The sequence below is a fragment of the Podarcis melisellensis genome (genome assembly GCF_964234715.1).
Source record: "Podarcis melisellensis genome assembly, chromosome: 17".
NCBI classification, from domain to species: Eukaryota; Metazoa; Chordata; class Lepidosauria; order Squamata; family Lacertidae; genus Podarcis; species Podarcis melisellensis.
Genome location: NC_138534.1, coordinates 10272530 through 10287561, shown reverse-complemented (window position 1 = coordinate 10287561; position 15032 = coordinate 10272530). Strand labels below are relative to the sequence as shown.

The following is a 15032-nucleotide window of genomic DNA, read 5'->3' as shown; positions in this document are numbered from 1 at the left end:
GGAATGACATGTGGTCCCTTGTCCTCCCCCCAAAAACCAGGCTAAAAACTGTTTTTTGAGGATGTGTGGCTGAGCCTTGAGTGGACCATGTGGACCTTAGTTACATCCAGAGATCAACCAGCTGTGCCGGCCTTTGCTTGTGTGTCTGTCTAGTTGTGTATGACAATGGAACAAATCTCTTTCCTCTTTAATTTGGAGGCTGGCTACATGATGTTCAAAAATAGACACTAAAAGGCTTTTTTTTCCCTGGTCCTTCTTCAAGGACCTTAGTGTACACTGTGATTTACGCTTTCAAAAAGAGTCATGCCATTTCCTAAACTCTGATGATGCTCTGTGAGTAATCTATCGATAGGCACTACATGGGGAGGAACATATAGTTTATGTGCAGCTTCTATTAACCACAGTGGCAAAAGTATTATGCGTTTTTGCTAAAGCCTTGCAGTATAATCCTGCACATGTCTACTTAGAAGTTCACTTCATGGGAGTAAGCCTCACTGATATCAGCTGAGTTGCCATCTGAGTAAATCTCCTTGGCCCCGAGCTATTTAGCAAGCTTCTCCTCTGTGGCTTACGTTTACCGAAATCTCGAAATGAATGTTCCACAGTACAAAACAAACAGGAACCTCATCATGTCCCAATCATCTTTTCAAATGATGTTTCCTCTTTTGTGATGATAAGTAGAGTCCGTGTTTCTTAAACAGTGTGTTTCTTAAACAGACACTGCGTGCCTCCTCTTTGCTTGACTCACGAGCCATACCATAGGATTTGGGTGGTGAGTAAAGGGAAGTTTTAGGTAGGGAAGGTCTACTTACTCTCTGAGGGGAAAAGGCAGAGGAACTGTTGAAGGAAATTTGAAAATGAGATAAAATATTTATTTATTTATTTATTTATTTATTTATTTATTTATTTATTTATTTTTGAATTAAAAAACCACCCTATACCCAGAGGTCTCAGGGCGGTTCACAGAACATAATCGAAATATAAAACCACAATATATATAATCAAAATAAAAACAACAACTCAATAACATCCCCCCCAAAAAAATAACATTTTAAGAGGGCATAGGATGTCAATCAAGTCAATCAAACGCCTGGCTAAAGGTGTCTAATGAAGGCGCCAGGCGAACTTCCCTGGGGAGAGCATTCCACAGACGGGGAGCCACTGCAAAGAAAGCCCTGTTCTCGTGTTGCCATCCTACGGACCTCTCAAAGAGGAGGCACATGAAAGAGGGCCTCAGAAGATGGTATCAAATAATAATTGTTATTATTATGAATTATTAAGTTCATAAAATAGGAATAGAAAGAAAGGGAAGGAATAAGAGAGGAAGGTTGTTACAGGAGGCAGAAATGAATGTAAAGGGACCGGGAAGGAGGGATGGAAGAAACTGGTGCGGCAGAGTGATGGAAAGAAGATACAAATTGAGTGTGAAAGGAGAATGGGAGAAGAAATTACAGGAGATGGGTAAAAATACTTTGAGAAGCATGTGAGCGTTCTCCACTTAGAGCCTCTGGACCAGCAAATGCTGCCTAAATAGAGAAGCTAAATACATGGGTAGCGAACATAGTGCCCTCAACTCCAGATATTGTTGGACTACAAGTCCCATAATCTCTGAAAATTGGTCATACTGGCTCAGACTGATGGGAGTTGTAGAACCCCATGTTGGCTACCCATGCAATACCCCCAGAACCAATGTCTGTACTTGGCTTGAGGAAAAACTGAGCTTTGGGACTCCTTGCCACAAGGACAACACTATGGCAAAGAATTTTAGCCATTTCCGTAGATGTATTAGAACTGGATATGGAACAACTGATTGGTTCAAAATTGGGAAAGGAGTACGACAAGGCTGTATTTTGTCTCCCTGCTTATTTAACTTATATGCAAAATTCATCATGTGAAAGGCTGGGCTGGATGAATCCCTAGCCGGAATTAAGATTGCTGAAAGAAATATCAACAACCTCAGATATGCAGATGACACAACCTTGATGGCAGAAAGTGAGGATGAATTAAAGAACCTTTTAATGAGGGTGAAAGAGGAGAGCACAAAATATGGTCTGAAGCTCAACATCAAAAAAAACCAAGATCATGGCCACTGGGCCCATCACCTCCTGGCAAATAGAAGGGGAAGAAATGGAGGCAGTGAGAGATTTTACTTTCTTGGGCTCCATGATCACTGCAGATGGTGACAGCAGCCATGAAATTAAAAGAAGCCTGCTTCTTGGGAAAAAAGCAATGACAAACCTAGACAGCATCTTAAAAAGCAGAGACATCACCTTGCCAACAAAGGTCCGTATAGTAAAAGCTATGGTTTTCCCAGTAGTGATGTATGGAAGTGAGAGCTGGACCATAAAGAAGGCTGATCGCAGAAGAATTGATGCTTTTGAATTATGGTGCTAGAGGAGACTCTTGAGAGTCCCATGGACTGCAAGAAGATCAAACCTCTCCATTCTTAAGGAAATCAGCCCTGAGTGCTCACTGGAAGGACAGATTGTGAAGTTGAGGCTCTAATACTTTGGCCACCTCATGAGAAGAGAAAACTCCCTGGAAAAGACCCTGATGTTGGGAAAGATGGAGGGCACAAGGAGAAGGGGACGACAGAGGACGAGATGGTGGGACAGTGTTCTCGAAGCTACCAGCATGAGTTTGACCAAACTGCGGGAGGCAGTGGAAGACAGGAGTGCCTGGTGTGCTCTGGTCCATGGGGTCACGAAGAGTCAGACACGACTAAATGACTAAACAACAACAAATTAGATATCAAGAGAAAGTGGTGTCAGTAATTGCCTGCTGATAATGGCAGACTCTGCCTCCCTCTGCCACTATTTTGTGATGGGTTCTGCCCCTACAGCACCATTTTGTGGCTGGTGGGGCTCAGTGATTTCCAGGCATCTGAAGTTGACCCTGGGGAATAGAAGGTTTGAGAACCCATGAATTAGGTAACACTTGGGCTACTGTTGGGTTCACTACAATTAGGAATCAAAAAATTCCTGCGCTGCTGCTATATTGAACAATATTGATTTTGGAATACAGCAATTCCCTCCTCTCCTTTTCCCTTGTTTCTGTCCCTACATCTTGGTGCCCTTCAAATATTGTTGGAGTACAGCTCCCATAATCCCTGACCACCGGCCATGCTAAATGCAGCTATTAGGAGTCGTAGTACAATAAATATCTAAGGGTCACCACGTTGACTATCTGCACTATATGAAGCTCTTATAGTCAACTGGCGATAAGTCACGCTGTGGGTTAAACCACAGAGCCTAGGACTTGCCAATCAGAAGGTTGGCAGTTCGAATCCCTGCAACGGGGTGAGCTCCTGTTCCTCGGTCCCTGCTCCTGCCAACCTAGCAGATCAAAAGCACGTCAAAGTGCAAGTAGATAAATAGGTACCGCTCCGGCAGGAAGGTAAACGGCGTTTCCGTGCGCTGCTCTGGTTCGCCAGAAGCGGCTTAGTCCTGCTGGCCACATGACCCGGAAGCTGTACACCGGCTCCCTCGGCCAATAAAGCAAGATGAGCTCCATAACCCCAGAGTCGGCCATGACTGGACCTAATGGTCAGGGGTCCCTTTACCTTTATACGACATCATGAAGCCAGTCAGATTTTGGCAGGAGTGATGGCACTGAAGGCAAACTCATGGCTTGTCTGCATTTGGACATTGTCCGTATGAGCTCAGTCTGTAAAGCATTGAGACTCTTCATCTCAGGGTTCTGGGTTCGAGTCCACATTGGGCAAAAGATACCTGCATTGCAGGGGGTTGGACTAAATGAGACTCTTAATCTCAGGGTTCTGGGTTCGAGTCCACATTGGACTAAATGACCTGGGTGGGTCCCTTCCAACTGTGATTCTGATTCAACCGTAGCAGTCCACACCCAAACGTATTCGGATTGGTAGTTGAGCAGCAGCTTCAGTCTTGTTTCCCGTTCACGCCAGGAGGCGTTGCCTTTTTGTGTTTGCCTTCTAATTTATTGATTCTTTTATGCCACTTAAGTACTGACAGGGCATGCGTACTTGTTCTTCTTTTTAATTGCCCTGCCCAAGAAGTGTGCAAAAAGCACAAAGTCATGCAATCGTGATTGAGAAAAAAAGCACAAAGTCATGCAATCGGTGAGTGTGGAAAAAAGCACAAAAGTCATGCAATCGTGAGTGACGGCCAGTGTCAAAAGTTTCGTTGTATTACCGCAATGTGAGACTGAAGCAGGATCTCTCCATTCATACCGGAGCAAATTACGAGACCCCCTGAGCCGCTCCTTCCTCTGTGTTTAAAAAGAAGCAGCTCCTCTCTCGCAGCAGAGCCAGAGCCCCACCTTTCTCCGTCCCAAAACGCGGTGGGAAAGAATCCCAGAACTGTCGAGTTGGAAGGGCGGCCCAACCGCCCGCCTGCAAAGCACGGAGGTGTCAAATGCGTTTTGGCGTGTTATAGGAATTCTTAGGTTTCAAATATCGAATAAATGTTGATGATTGCACAAGGTAAGCACACATACATAAGTATATAAATTACACGTCTAAAATAGTACGGGAGAGCAATCCAAAAGCCATCTTGGCTCCTGTAAAGTCTCTCAATATTTCCTCTGTCTCCTTAATTCTCTTTGCCTGAGAACAAGCAGGCAGATCGCAATCAGGGGAAGTTTCTGAATTGATTCCTCTTCTTATGAACCTCCCTTGTATTAATTGTCATCGTTTGCCCAGATAATTATAACAATCGTTTATTATTTGTACCTCGCCCAATGCTCTGCATTGAGGGATGTCCGACGGGCGTCCCGGTTGTCTTATCAAATGCCAATGTTTTGTGCAAACTGTGTTTGAAGCTCTGTGAAGCTTGCTAAATCCTCAGGAACAATATCCCTTGGCTTTATGCCTGATGTAATTTCTATTTGTAAAGAGGGGGTGTCTTCCATCTCCCATGCCAAAACGCAAACCCTTAAAAGAGATGTTTCTTTTTGGTTCTGGGTCTCTCTTGCCTCCTTTTGCCAGGAGGGGAAGGGAGCTCTGTTGCAACAGAAAAAAAATAAAGATCTGCCTTGCTTTCGCTGCATCCTGCCCCCATCCCTTCATCTCTGACCCATGGGGGACTCAAGAGTTCCATAGGGAAGCAAAAAGCAATCTCCCCTACTTTTCTAGATCAGGCGCATAGGGCGAAACCAGGAAGAGAAACGCTCGCGCGCGCTCACACCCACCCTGGGCGCAAAGCAAGGCGGATATCCCCACCCCACCCAAAGGGGGCGGGGAGAAGGACCGGGGAAAGAAGGGTTAACTCGCTGACGTCACATGGTGCGTTCGCAACTCCTCCCCCACGCGCTTGAATTGGGGAGGTTTGAAAATCACCCCATTGGAAGCTCCTCCCCCGCGCCGCTTGAATGGGGGAGCCGCGCGGAGAGGATGCTACAAATCTGGTTCAGCAGGGCGAGTGCGCGCACGTGCGGAGAAGCGGCGCTTAGGGACCCATCGCCGGGCAGCCTCCCCGTTTGCGCGCCGCGGGTCTCCCTGCTTTACTCTCCCGGTGGGATCGAGGACAAGGGACGAGCAAATTAAGTAGCAGCCCGAGGGAGCCACGATGAGTCCCGGTGGATTGCAAACGCTTTTGCTAGCCTTGGCGGTGGTGCTCTGCGCCCAAGTTTCTGGAAACGGTAAGCGCCCTAATCCCGATCTCAATATATGTACATATATATGGGACCTTCCCTTTGCAGAACGAGAGGGCTGGACGTTGCTCTTTATAAGAAGATCAGGTAGCAAAAGGCTTCCCTTCCCAGTTAAGGGTGGGTGGGTTGCCTGGCGGGGCCAGGGGAAATATATATATGTATTTATCTACTTTATTGCATTCGCATCCCCGCTTTTCCTCCCAAGAAGCTTACGGTGGCGCGCATCCTGCCGCTCCCCATTTTACCCTCGCAACAACCTGGCGAGGTAGGCCGGCCCTCCGGTGGCTCAGCTTGCTTCTTCCAAGGTCTCGGTGGGGGCGTGTGCCTTTTTGTGACTCCGGTTCCCGCAGCCCTTCCTTGGGTCCGCTTCTTTTGAATGGGGGTGTTCTAAACAAGGGCATCTCCAAGTAACAACCCTCCCCAGGTATCGGGCTCCTAAATAGGGCCGACCGGAAGCTGAATTCTTGGGCTACAAATAGTTTTCTTTGCCCCCCCCCCTTGTTCTGCACACCCCACAACATCCTCTGCTTTTGATTCCGCAGGTATGAACTTTGGTGAGCTTAGGAGGGGCTGCTGGTGCCCGACCCCTTCATTCCCCCCCCACCTGAGCCGTGATCTCTCTTCCATACCTGTTTCAGGGCTGGGCCCACTGGAAGGACTGGGTCTGCTGCTGGTTGCCCCGCCCTGAGCTTATAAGGGCGGCTCCTTCCCTGACATCCATCCTTCAGGAGCAAGACCTCCCAAGCCTAAGCATCCCTTTAATGGCTTCAGGGTGGGGGCCTTAGCCTGGGATGTGTGTGCCACTATATTTTGCATTTTGCTACTGTAAATTTAATAACAATGATAGTATTGGGTGAAAGAGATTCCCTCCCCAGGGATGATTTATTACCTGGCAGCCTTTACTGTTCTGTTAATGAGCAACCTTCCCTGGGGTAGGATGAGGTTCTTAAATGATTTCTCGATAGGATCCCACAGGATTATTTTGCTCCTCCTTTCTTATTTCCTTTTCTTTTGCTCATTTAAAGACACTGATCTTCCCTGTGAGGAAGCGCATTTTTTTTTCTGCCTCCCCCCAAAGGAGGGGTCAGGCATGCACATGGAAAGAAGTAGTTAAAACTTGATTTTGAGAAGAAGCGAAGGCACATGCATGGAACTCTCTGCATTAGGGTTGCTAGCCTAGGCTCCAAATGGGATTCTTTTACCAGGAGGGGATTGTGTGTAAAATAATATTGCGGGGAGAGGAGTGGGGAAAGCAAGAATGTTTGGAAATGCTGCGGAGTGTCTTGTGTGTCTTTTTTAAAATGGTCAGGAGGTCTGGGAAACCGATGGTGGTTTGATGGCAGAGAGGAATGGCACCTCCTGGCATGTTTGCATCTTTTAATAAGACCTCGGCAAAGGAATGACCGCAAGCCCTTTTGTTTTTAAAGGGGTATGGATCTCAGGACATGCAATGGTGTCATTGCCTCTTTGGAAGTAGCACCTACTTGGGTGTAAGAAGGGAGGGGAGCGAGTGTCAGTGTTGGGTGGGGTTTATCGGAAGGTGCATGTTAGAAAGGGAGGCACCTCTGTCTTCAGCGGCACAAAGTCCAGCCAACCCGCTACCCGGCCCTCGCCCATTCGTTCCCCTTCCCCACACGCTCTGCTTCCCCATTGGTTTGTGGGTCAAACGGGCCATTTGTCGGCTTCTTTGCAATCCGCCAATGGGTGTCGGAGAAAGAAACACCCTCTGGCTCGGCTTGGAAAGGCACCTCTGGAAAACGTGGGCTAAACTTCCTTCAATGTGAAGGATTCTCTGACTTTTGTTTGTTTGGACCCTTCAGCCTATCTGCCTCCGCTAATTTCACCTCTGTCAGCCTGAACTAACCCTGTATGCTGGTGTCTCGATGTGACAGTGAAGGAAATGTTTGTTTTCTTTTGTGTCAAAGGGAGTGCAAGATGTGTAGCCTCCTGGGCTCATAAGGCGTGTTCACACATTACATTTAACAAGTGTACAATCCGTCTTCCTATGTACTGTACACAGTTAGCTGAGTGGTACGCTTGTAGCTGTACAAACCAACAAATGCAGACATTTGCATGTGTAGAGACAGCTTCTCCATCTGTTTGGTGTAAGAAGCCTATGATGTCTTGCCAGTTCTTGATTGCAACTTAAATTTAAGTTTAACTGGTTATACAAGACGCCGAACCGATGTAGAAATGAATGGCATCACTCCCATTAGGAGTGACCTAGATCCTTGCTGTTATTCCAAAAGCTTAACACCATGCGAAGTTTTGATAGTTGCATATCCGTCTTTTAATGTGAAAGGCAGCATATCTCCTGCCATGCAGCTGTTAATTATTGAGGGACGGCGTTTCTGCCCCCTTGGGAGCAAAGTTCTGAAGGACGGTAGCACCAGGTTTGGCTGCGTCCTGGGTATTTGCTTTAAAAACTTTGCTGTGAACTTCAGTCATGTTTACAAAAGGAGGTTGTTGGACATTGTAGAGAAACTCCACTTTGAAACCCTTTTTCGCCATTCTGGTAATATTAAGGTGCGACTCCCAGAGCATGGCTTCCTCTTTACGAACAATAGGAGTTCTGATGAAATCGTTCTCTTTAAGTCCTCTCCAGTCTGCTGCCTCCCAGGTGTTTTTGCACTAACAGGTTCCCTTTTCCCACCTTCATCATGAGCAGCAATCAATGTTTGCCAGTTGCTCCTGGTCAACCTTCTCTCAACCCTCCGAGGAATGTTGCTAGCCCTAGAATCAAAGGAGGAAATGGGTAATTGTGAAGAAGAAGCAGGAATGCTGATCCATCTGCCCTGCCCAAACCACGTTGTGATGCAGAGACCATCGTAAACGGTGTGGCCTTCCTGTTTGCAACACCCTACCCCACTGCTTGCATGTTATGTGTGCTAGGTAGAGAGGTTGGCTTGACCTCTTATGATGCATACTCCAGCCATTTGTTGTCAAGAGCAATACTTCATAGTTAGCAGCTTGTACAGTCGTACCTTGGTTGTCAAACACCTTGGTACTCATACGTTTTGGCTCCCGAACGCTGCAAACCCGGAAGTGAGTGTTCCGGTTTGCAAACGTTCCTTGGAACCCAAACGTCCGATGCTGCTTCTGTGGCTTCCAATTGGGTGCAGGAAGCTCCTGCAGCCAATCGGAGGCCACGCCTTGGTTTACGAACGTTTTCAGAAGTCAAACAGACTTCTGGAACGGATTAAGTTCGACAACCAAGGTACCACTGTGTCACTTTGGGTAGGGCAACATATTGGTGCTTTTGCTACTTCTCGGAGGCTAGAATCCTGTTACTTCCCTGGATTCAAATCTCTTCCAATGCCCGTGGTTAGAATCGGGGGCCGTTTGTGCCTATGCTGTACATTCTTGACTCATTCTTACAACAGCTTTGAGGCTAGATCAGGTGATATTTGAGCTCATCCATGCCCAGTAACACCACTAACCACTGAAAACTTCCAGACTTGGATTGGGGACTTGCTGTGGTCGGACAACAGCCTGGGGTCACCTTCCAGTAGAAAGAAACCTCTTTTTGCTTTCATTTACTGTCACCTTGTGATCAATGCAACTCGAAGCTCATGACTTTGGTACGCTTTTAAAAAAAGAAAAGGGGCGGGGAATGAACATAAAAAGCCAACTACGTATGGGCCACATGAATTTCATGAGTTTAAGTCTGTGGGTTTTTAAGAGTAACTGAGGACCCTCACATCCATTTGTGTAAGGAAAAGTTCCTGGTCTGTATGCAAGGAGAAGACTTTGAAAATGTAAGGGGACCAAGAAGTGACAGAATTGGAAATAAAATTCTGCCAAATAAAAAAAGGGCCAGGTGGATTTGGGTTTTCCACAGTAATGTTTCAAGAGTAGGCCTAGATGTTTTAGGTTTGATGTTAACAAGACTGTGCTTCACCCTGTTCATGAATATGTGCAAATTCATGAAACTCCCTCGGGTTTACCAATCCATTTCCCTGATTGACCTGAGAGCCAATCTAACAGGATTTCTCTCCTTCCCCTGAGATTAAGGAGCAATGGCTGGATTTAGCAGTGCATTTTGGTGCTATAGCTTCCAACTCCGCTTGTTCAAAATTATTGAATAATTATCCTTGGTACTTCAGTCTTTGCCAGAGATCAGGGGTCTCAAAACCTATTACCCTCAAGCCCCACGTGAGAAGACAGAAAATTCCTGAGGCCCACCAATCTCAAAATGGTGGCGCAGAGGCAGAGCTATTCATGAAATGGTGGCAAGTGGTGACTGGCACAAGGAGCTTGATGTTACTGATGTCATTCTTCTGTTCATATCTAATCCCTCTTTAGAATTTGCTAAATTCTTTCCCACAACAATTTCCTCTTGGCGATGAACTCAACTTTCACATATGTGCACAGACCTTGGTTTTTTGGTGTATTTTAACTCTGTCTCTCCATTTTAGTTTTCCTTCACCCTTCCTCCCTGCTCCCTACACCATTTTTCTCTTAGAACAGCTTCTTTCTCCTGCACCCTCCATTTACTATTTCTAGTTGCATTGTTATTTTAAAAATATGGGCCTTATTTTTTAAAAAAACAAAAAAACCTGGCCCTTTATCTTCTCTCTCGGATTTCCTCCAGCACCTTCTCTGTCGCATCTCCCCTCCCTCCACCTTTCCTGTCTCCTGCCATCTTTGCTCAACCTGTGAGGCAATGCTGGTGTTGACTGTGGTCCAGCCAAAAGGTTATAGAAAAGATGTGTTAATGGGGCAAGTGAGCAAGGAGGCACTGGGTGGCGCATGGCTCCCAAGTGGTATTGGGGGCATGGGAGAGGCATGTGATTTCAGTTTCTAGCTATTCTTGACACCTTTCTTTGGATGAGGCTGCATGTTTTTATAGGAATTCAGAGGTCTCAAATAAAAAAATAAATGTTGATAATTGCGCAAGGTAAACACAGATACCTTGGGTTACAAACACTTCGGGTTACAGACTCCACTAACCTGAAGTAGTACCTCAGGTTAAGAACTTTACCTCAGGATGAGAAGAGAAATTGCGCGGCAGCGGAAGGCCCCATTAGATAAAGTGGTACCTCAGGTTAAGAACGGACCTCCGGAACGAATTAAGTTCGTAACCAGAGGTACCACTGTACATAAGTATATAAACCACATGTCTAAAATACTACAGGAGAGCAATCCAAAAGCCATCTTGGCTCTCCTAATGACTCTCAATATTTCCTTTCCTCTCCTTAATCTCCCTTGCTTGAGAACACAGAGGCAGATAGCAATCAGGGGAAGTTCCTGAAGGGATTCCTCTCCTATATCTATGAACCTCCTTTGTATTAATTGTCATTTTTTGCCCAGATGCTCTGCATTGAGCGATGCCCGACCTGGGCATCCCGATTGTCTTATCAAATGCTAATGTTTTGTGCAAACTGTCTGGAACTCTGTGAAACTTGCTAAATCGCCCCTTGGCCTGTGTGAGCCACAGTGACCTCACCTTAGGTGTGATGTAATTTCTCTTTGTAGAGGGGATGTCCTTTTTCTCCCGGAAACCCTTAAAAGAGAAGTTTCTTCTTGGTTCTGGGTCTCTCTTGCCCTCCTCGCCAGGAGAGGGAACTCTGTTGCAACAGAAAAATGAAGATCTGCCTTGCTTTCGTGGCCTCCTGCCTCCATCTATTCATCTGTGACCCATCGTGGACTTATGGGAATCAGAGCCCCATGGGGATTTGGGCAGCAAAAGCCAACCACCCCTAAAAAAAATTCTAGATCAGTGTGGGTGTTTAATTACGCTTGCCCTGACCTATTTGCCTTATTAATGAAGTTTCTGACAAACAGTTGCAGCAAATTCCTTCAGGCTTTCTCTTGTTGACCTTTTTTCTTTTCCTACATCTCCTCAATAAAGGACAAACATTTGCAGATAACGATTTAGATAACATTCAGCACATGCCCTTCAAATGTAAGGCAAGCCAGATGTTGTTGTTTTTTATGTTGCGCAGAATTGGTCTGTATCTGAGCACCAGGGATAAGTAAGAGCAGTGGCGTAGCGTGGGAGGTGCAGGGGGGGCTGGCCGCACCGGGCGCAACATCTGGGGGGTAGGGTTAGGGGGCGCAAATCCACGGGTTAGGGGGCGCAAATCCACAGGTTAGGGGGCGCAAATTACTTGCCTTGTCCCGGGTGCTGACAACCCATGCTACGCCACTGAGTAAGAGCAGGAAGGATCAAGCATGCAGATGCTTTGAATAACCCACCCCCAAACCACTCTTGTATTTCAGCTGAGGTTTAAATGCAGATGTGTGAAATGGTTCTCTCTCTTTCAGAATCCTTTGTCTCCGGCAAAAGTGCAAAATGGGAGAGGCCCGATTCTGGGTGTGTCCCTATATGGTTGCGTGTGCTGCTTGTAGAGAGGATATCCTTATTTGTTCTTTTTAACTCTGCTAGTGGAGAGAGCTGTTTGCTAAGCAAGAGTCCTGTGCAAATATCTGGGGAAAGCTGTAAAAGTGCTGGGACCTCCCATCGGCCTGTCAATTCTCTGTCTTATGCTAATAGCGGAGGGTGGAGAGAGGAGGGCGGCCAATATCTGGACTGAATCTCCTACTCCCTACTTGCGTTGCTGACACTGGCAGAAAACCTTGCGCAAAGCGAATGGATTTAAATCGCCTAAAAAGAGAGCGACCAGTTTAATTAGTTTTCCTCGTTTTGAAATAAGCATGTTTCCTGAGCCGTGCATCCTGTTTTAAGGATTATAGCTTGCTGGTTTTCAACGAAACAGTGTTTTTGTAAGCTAAAGGCACAGTTCTGCACCTTTCTCCATGAAGCCCACCGAGAACTACATCTACTCATAGGCAAAGTATACATACATGCAAGGATGTGCGAAGGAAGATCACTTATGCAACAGCTTCGGTTATGTGCATCTTCAGTTGGAAATATGCCCCAGTGGATGAGCGGAATTTATTTCTGAGTAAACCTAGGAATTGCCTTGCCTTGAGTCAGATCATTGGTCCATCTAGCTGGCAATGGCTCTTCAGGGGTTCATAATTCCCATCCCCACCTTTAGTTAATATCTAAATACAAGGTCAGGACACAGGTGGTGCTGTGGTCTAAACCCCTGAGCCTTGGGCTTGCCACTCAAAAGGTCGGTGTTTCGAATCCCCGCGATGGGGTGAGCTCCTGTTGCTCGGTCCCTGCTCCTGCCAACCCAGCAGTTCGAAAGCATGCCAGTGCAAGTAGATAAATAGGTACCGCTCCGGTGGGAAGGTAAACAGTGTTTCCGTGCACTGCTCTGGTTTCGCCAGAAGCGGCTTAGTCATGCTGGCCACATGACCCGGAAAAACTGTCTGCGGACAAATGCTGGCTCCCTCGGCCAGTAAAGTGAGATGAGCGCCGCAAGCCCAGAGTCATTCGTGACTGGACTTAACTGTCAGGGGTCCCTTTACCTTTTACCCCTAAATACAAGGTCATTTTTGTGGGCTCTAGGGATGTCCATGGGTGAGATACAGCAATATCATCACTTTGATTCTAGCCCCTTTGATGATTCCCTACAAAAACCCTGTGAAATAGGATGATCAGAGGAGCCCAGGGCCAGGTTAATTTTTTATGGGTCAGGATGGCCCCAAATTGGAGTGTCTGGTTAAATTTTACAATTTCCACACGAAAAAGCCTGCAGCTCCGGGTAGTTATGTTTGAAACCTTTATACGTGGCAGGGCAAATGTACACAGCTTCTCCATGCCAGCTGTTTATTTTGCTGCTGTGCCTACCTGCAGCTGTAAGTAGGTATTTAAAAAACAGCCTCTGAAACACTGAAGCATGTTTTGCCAGACACGCTGCTCTGAAGCTCCCATCACAATCAACAAAATCTTCTTTAGGATGTTAGCTACACGAGAGAGCTTATGTTCCCTGGCCCTTTCTGGAAACTGTCAAGTTTCTAAAGAGGCTCATCTTGCAGAATGAGTTTACATTCTTTATTTGAGTGTTTTAAGGCATTTCCCCTTTATCTGAAGTGACCGGAGCTGGATTTTCTTTTCTTTAAACACTCATGTCTAAAGTTGGAAGTGGCGGTTGCTGTCTGTAGCTACACATTAGTAGTGTACCTCTTGTTGCCAAGAAGTCCCAAGTCTGAGTTCCTGTAGTATAGAGTTGGGTTATCCCACAATACAATGAAGACATTGCTTGTTGTGTTGTTGTCGTTATTTTTGCTGCTGTTACTATTTATTAAATTTGTATGCAGTCATACCTTGGAAGTTGAACAGAATCTGTTCCGAAAGTCGGTTCAACTTCCAAAACATTTGGAAACCAAAGTGCAGCTTCTGATTGGCTGCAGGAAGTTCCTGTAGCCAATCGGAAGCCGCACTAGATGTTTGGCTTCCGAAAATCGTTCAAAAACCGCTCACTTCCGGTTTTTGAAATGTTCAAGTTCCAAGGCGTTCAGCAACCAAGGTACATCTGTACTGCCCTTCAGCCAAAAATCACTAACACATTTAAAAGGGTATAAGATGTTAATCAGCCAAAAGCCTGCTTGAAGAGGAATGTTTTCACCTGGCACCTAAAGGTGTATGATGAAGGCTGCAGGTGAGCCTCTCTGGGGAGAGCATTGCACAAATGGGGAGCCACTGCAGGAAAGGCCCCCTTTGGACTTCTTGTGGTGGAGGCACATGAAGAAGGGCCTCAGTTGATGATTGCAGGGTTCATATGGGGAGAGGTGGTCCTTGAGGTGTTGCTGTTCTGAGCCATATTAGGTCAAAACCAGCACTTTGAATTGGGCCTAGAAACAAATTGGCAGCCAGTGCAGTTGAGCCAGGATCGGTGCAATATGCCCAAACTGTCTTGCCCCCCAGTGAGCAACGTGGCTGCCGAATTCTGCACCAGCTGAAGCTTCTGAACTGTCTCCAGAGGCAGCCCTACGTATAATGTTTTGCAGTAATCTAGCCCAGAGGTTACCAGAGCATAGATGGCAGAAGTTAGGCTATCCCTGTCCAAATAGGGGTGCAGCTGGTGGAAGGCATTCTGCCCCACTGAGGCCACCTGGCACTCAAGCAACACAAAAGGATCCAGAACTAGCCCCAAGCTACATACCTACTCCTTTAGACAGAGAGTAACTCCACCAGGAGAAGACAACCTCCTAGCCACGTGGCAAAGGCAGATCTCAGGGAGCATGACCAGTTTGGTTGCACCAGGTGCCGAAACTCGACCGGCGCCGCTGTTGTGACGCACAACGGCAGGTGAGAGGCAGGGTGTGTGTCAGAGTTTGGCGTCGCAGAGGGCGCCACTGAAATTTGAGACGTTGCTGCGTCTGTTCCAGGGAGCCAGCCACAAACTGTGCCTCAAGCTTATCAAGGGTTGTGCTTCAGTTCGTTGGCTCTTATCAAGCTATTATGTTGGCGCAATTCACACTCTGATTGCAGCAGTGGGAGATCCTATGAGATCATTGTTTCACTGGCCTTTCTGGCGGCTAAC

General features: G+C 46.6%; 1 protein-coding gene and 1 long non-coding RNA gene across 2 annotated transcripts in view; one reads left to right on the top strand and one right to left on the bottom strand.

Moving 5' to 3' along the window:
• The first annotated feature begins 5362 nt into the window (after nt 1–5362).
• LDLR (low density lipoprotein receptor) overlaps nt 5363–15032 on the top strand; it is a 30785-nt gene continuing 21115 nt past the window's right edge. Inside the window, exon 1 of the mRNA XM_081893988.1 lies at nt 5363–5616. Within this exon, the coding sequence (XP_081750114.1) occupies nt 5544–5616 (73 nt within the window). The 5' untranslated portion in view covers nt 5363–5543. The remainder of the gene's footprint in view (nt 5617–15032) is intronic.
• LOC309360437 lies at nt 7895–15027 on the bottom strand. The gene is made up of 2 exons (XR_014164148.1): nt 14652–15027; nt 7895–8361 (listed from the first exon to the last, which is right to left on the bottom strand). It is a non-coding gene; the product is annotated as an uncharacterized lncRNA (long non-coding RNA).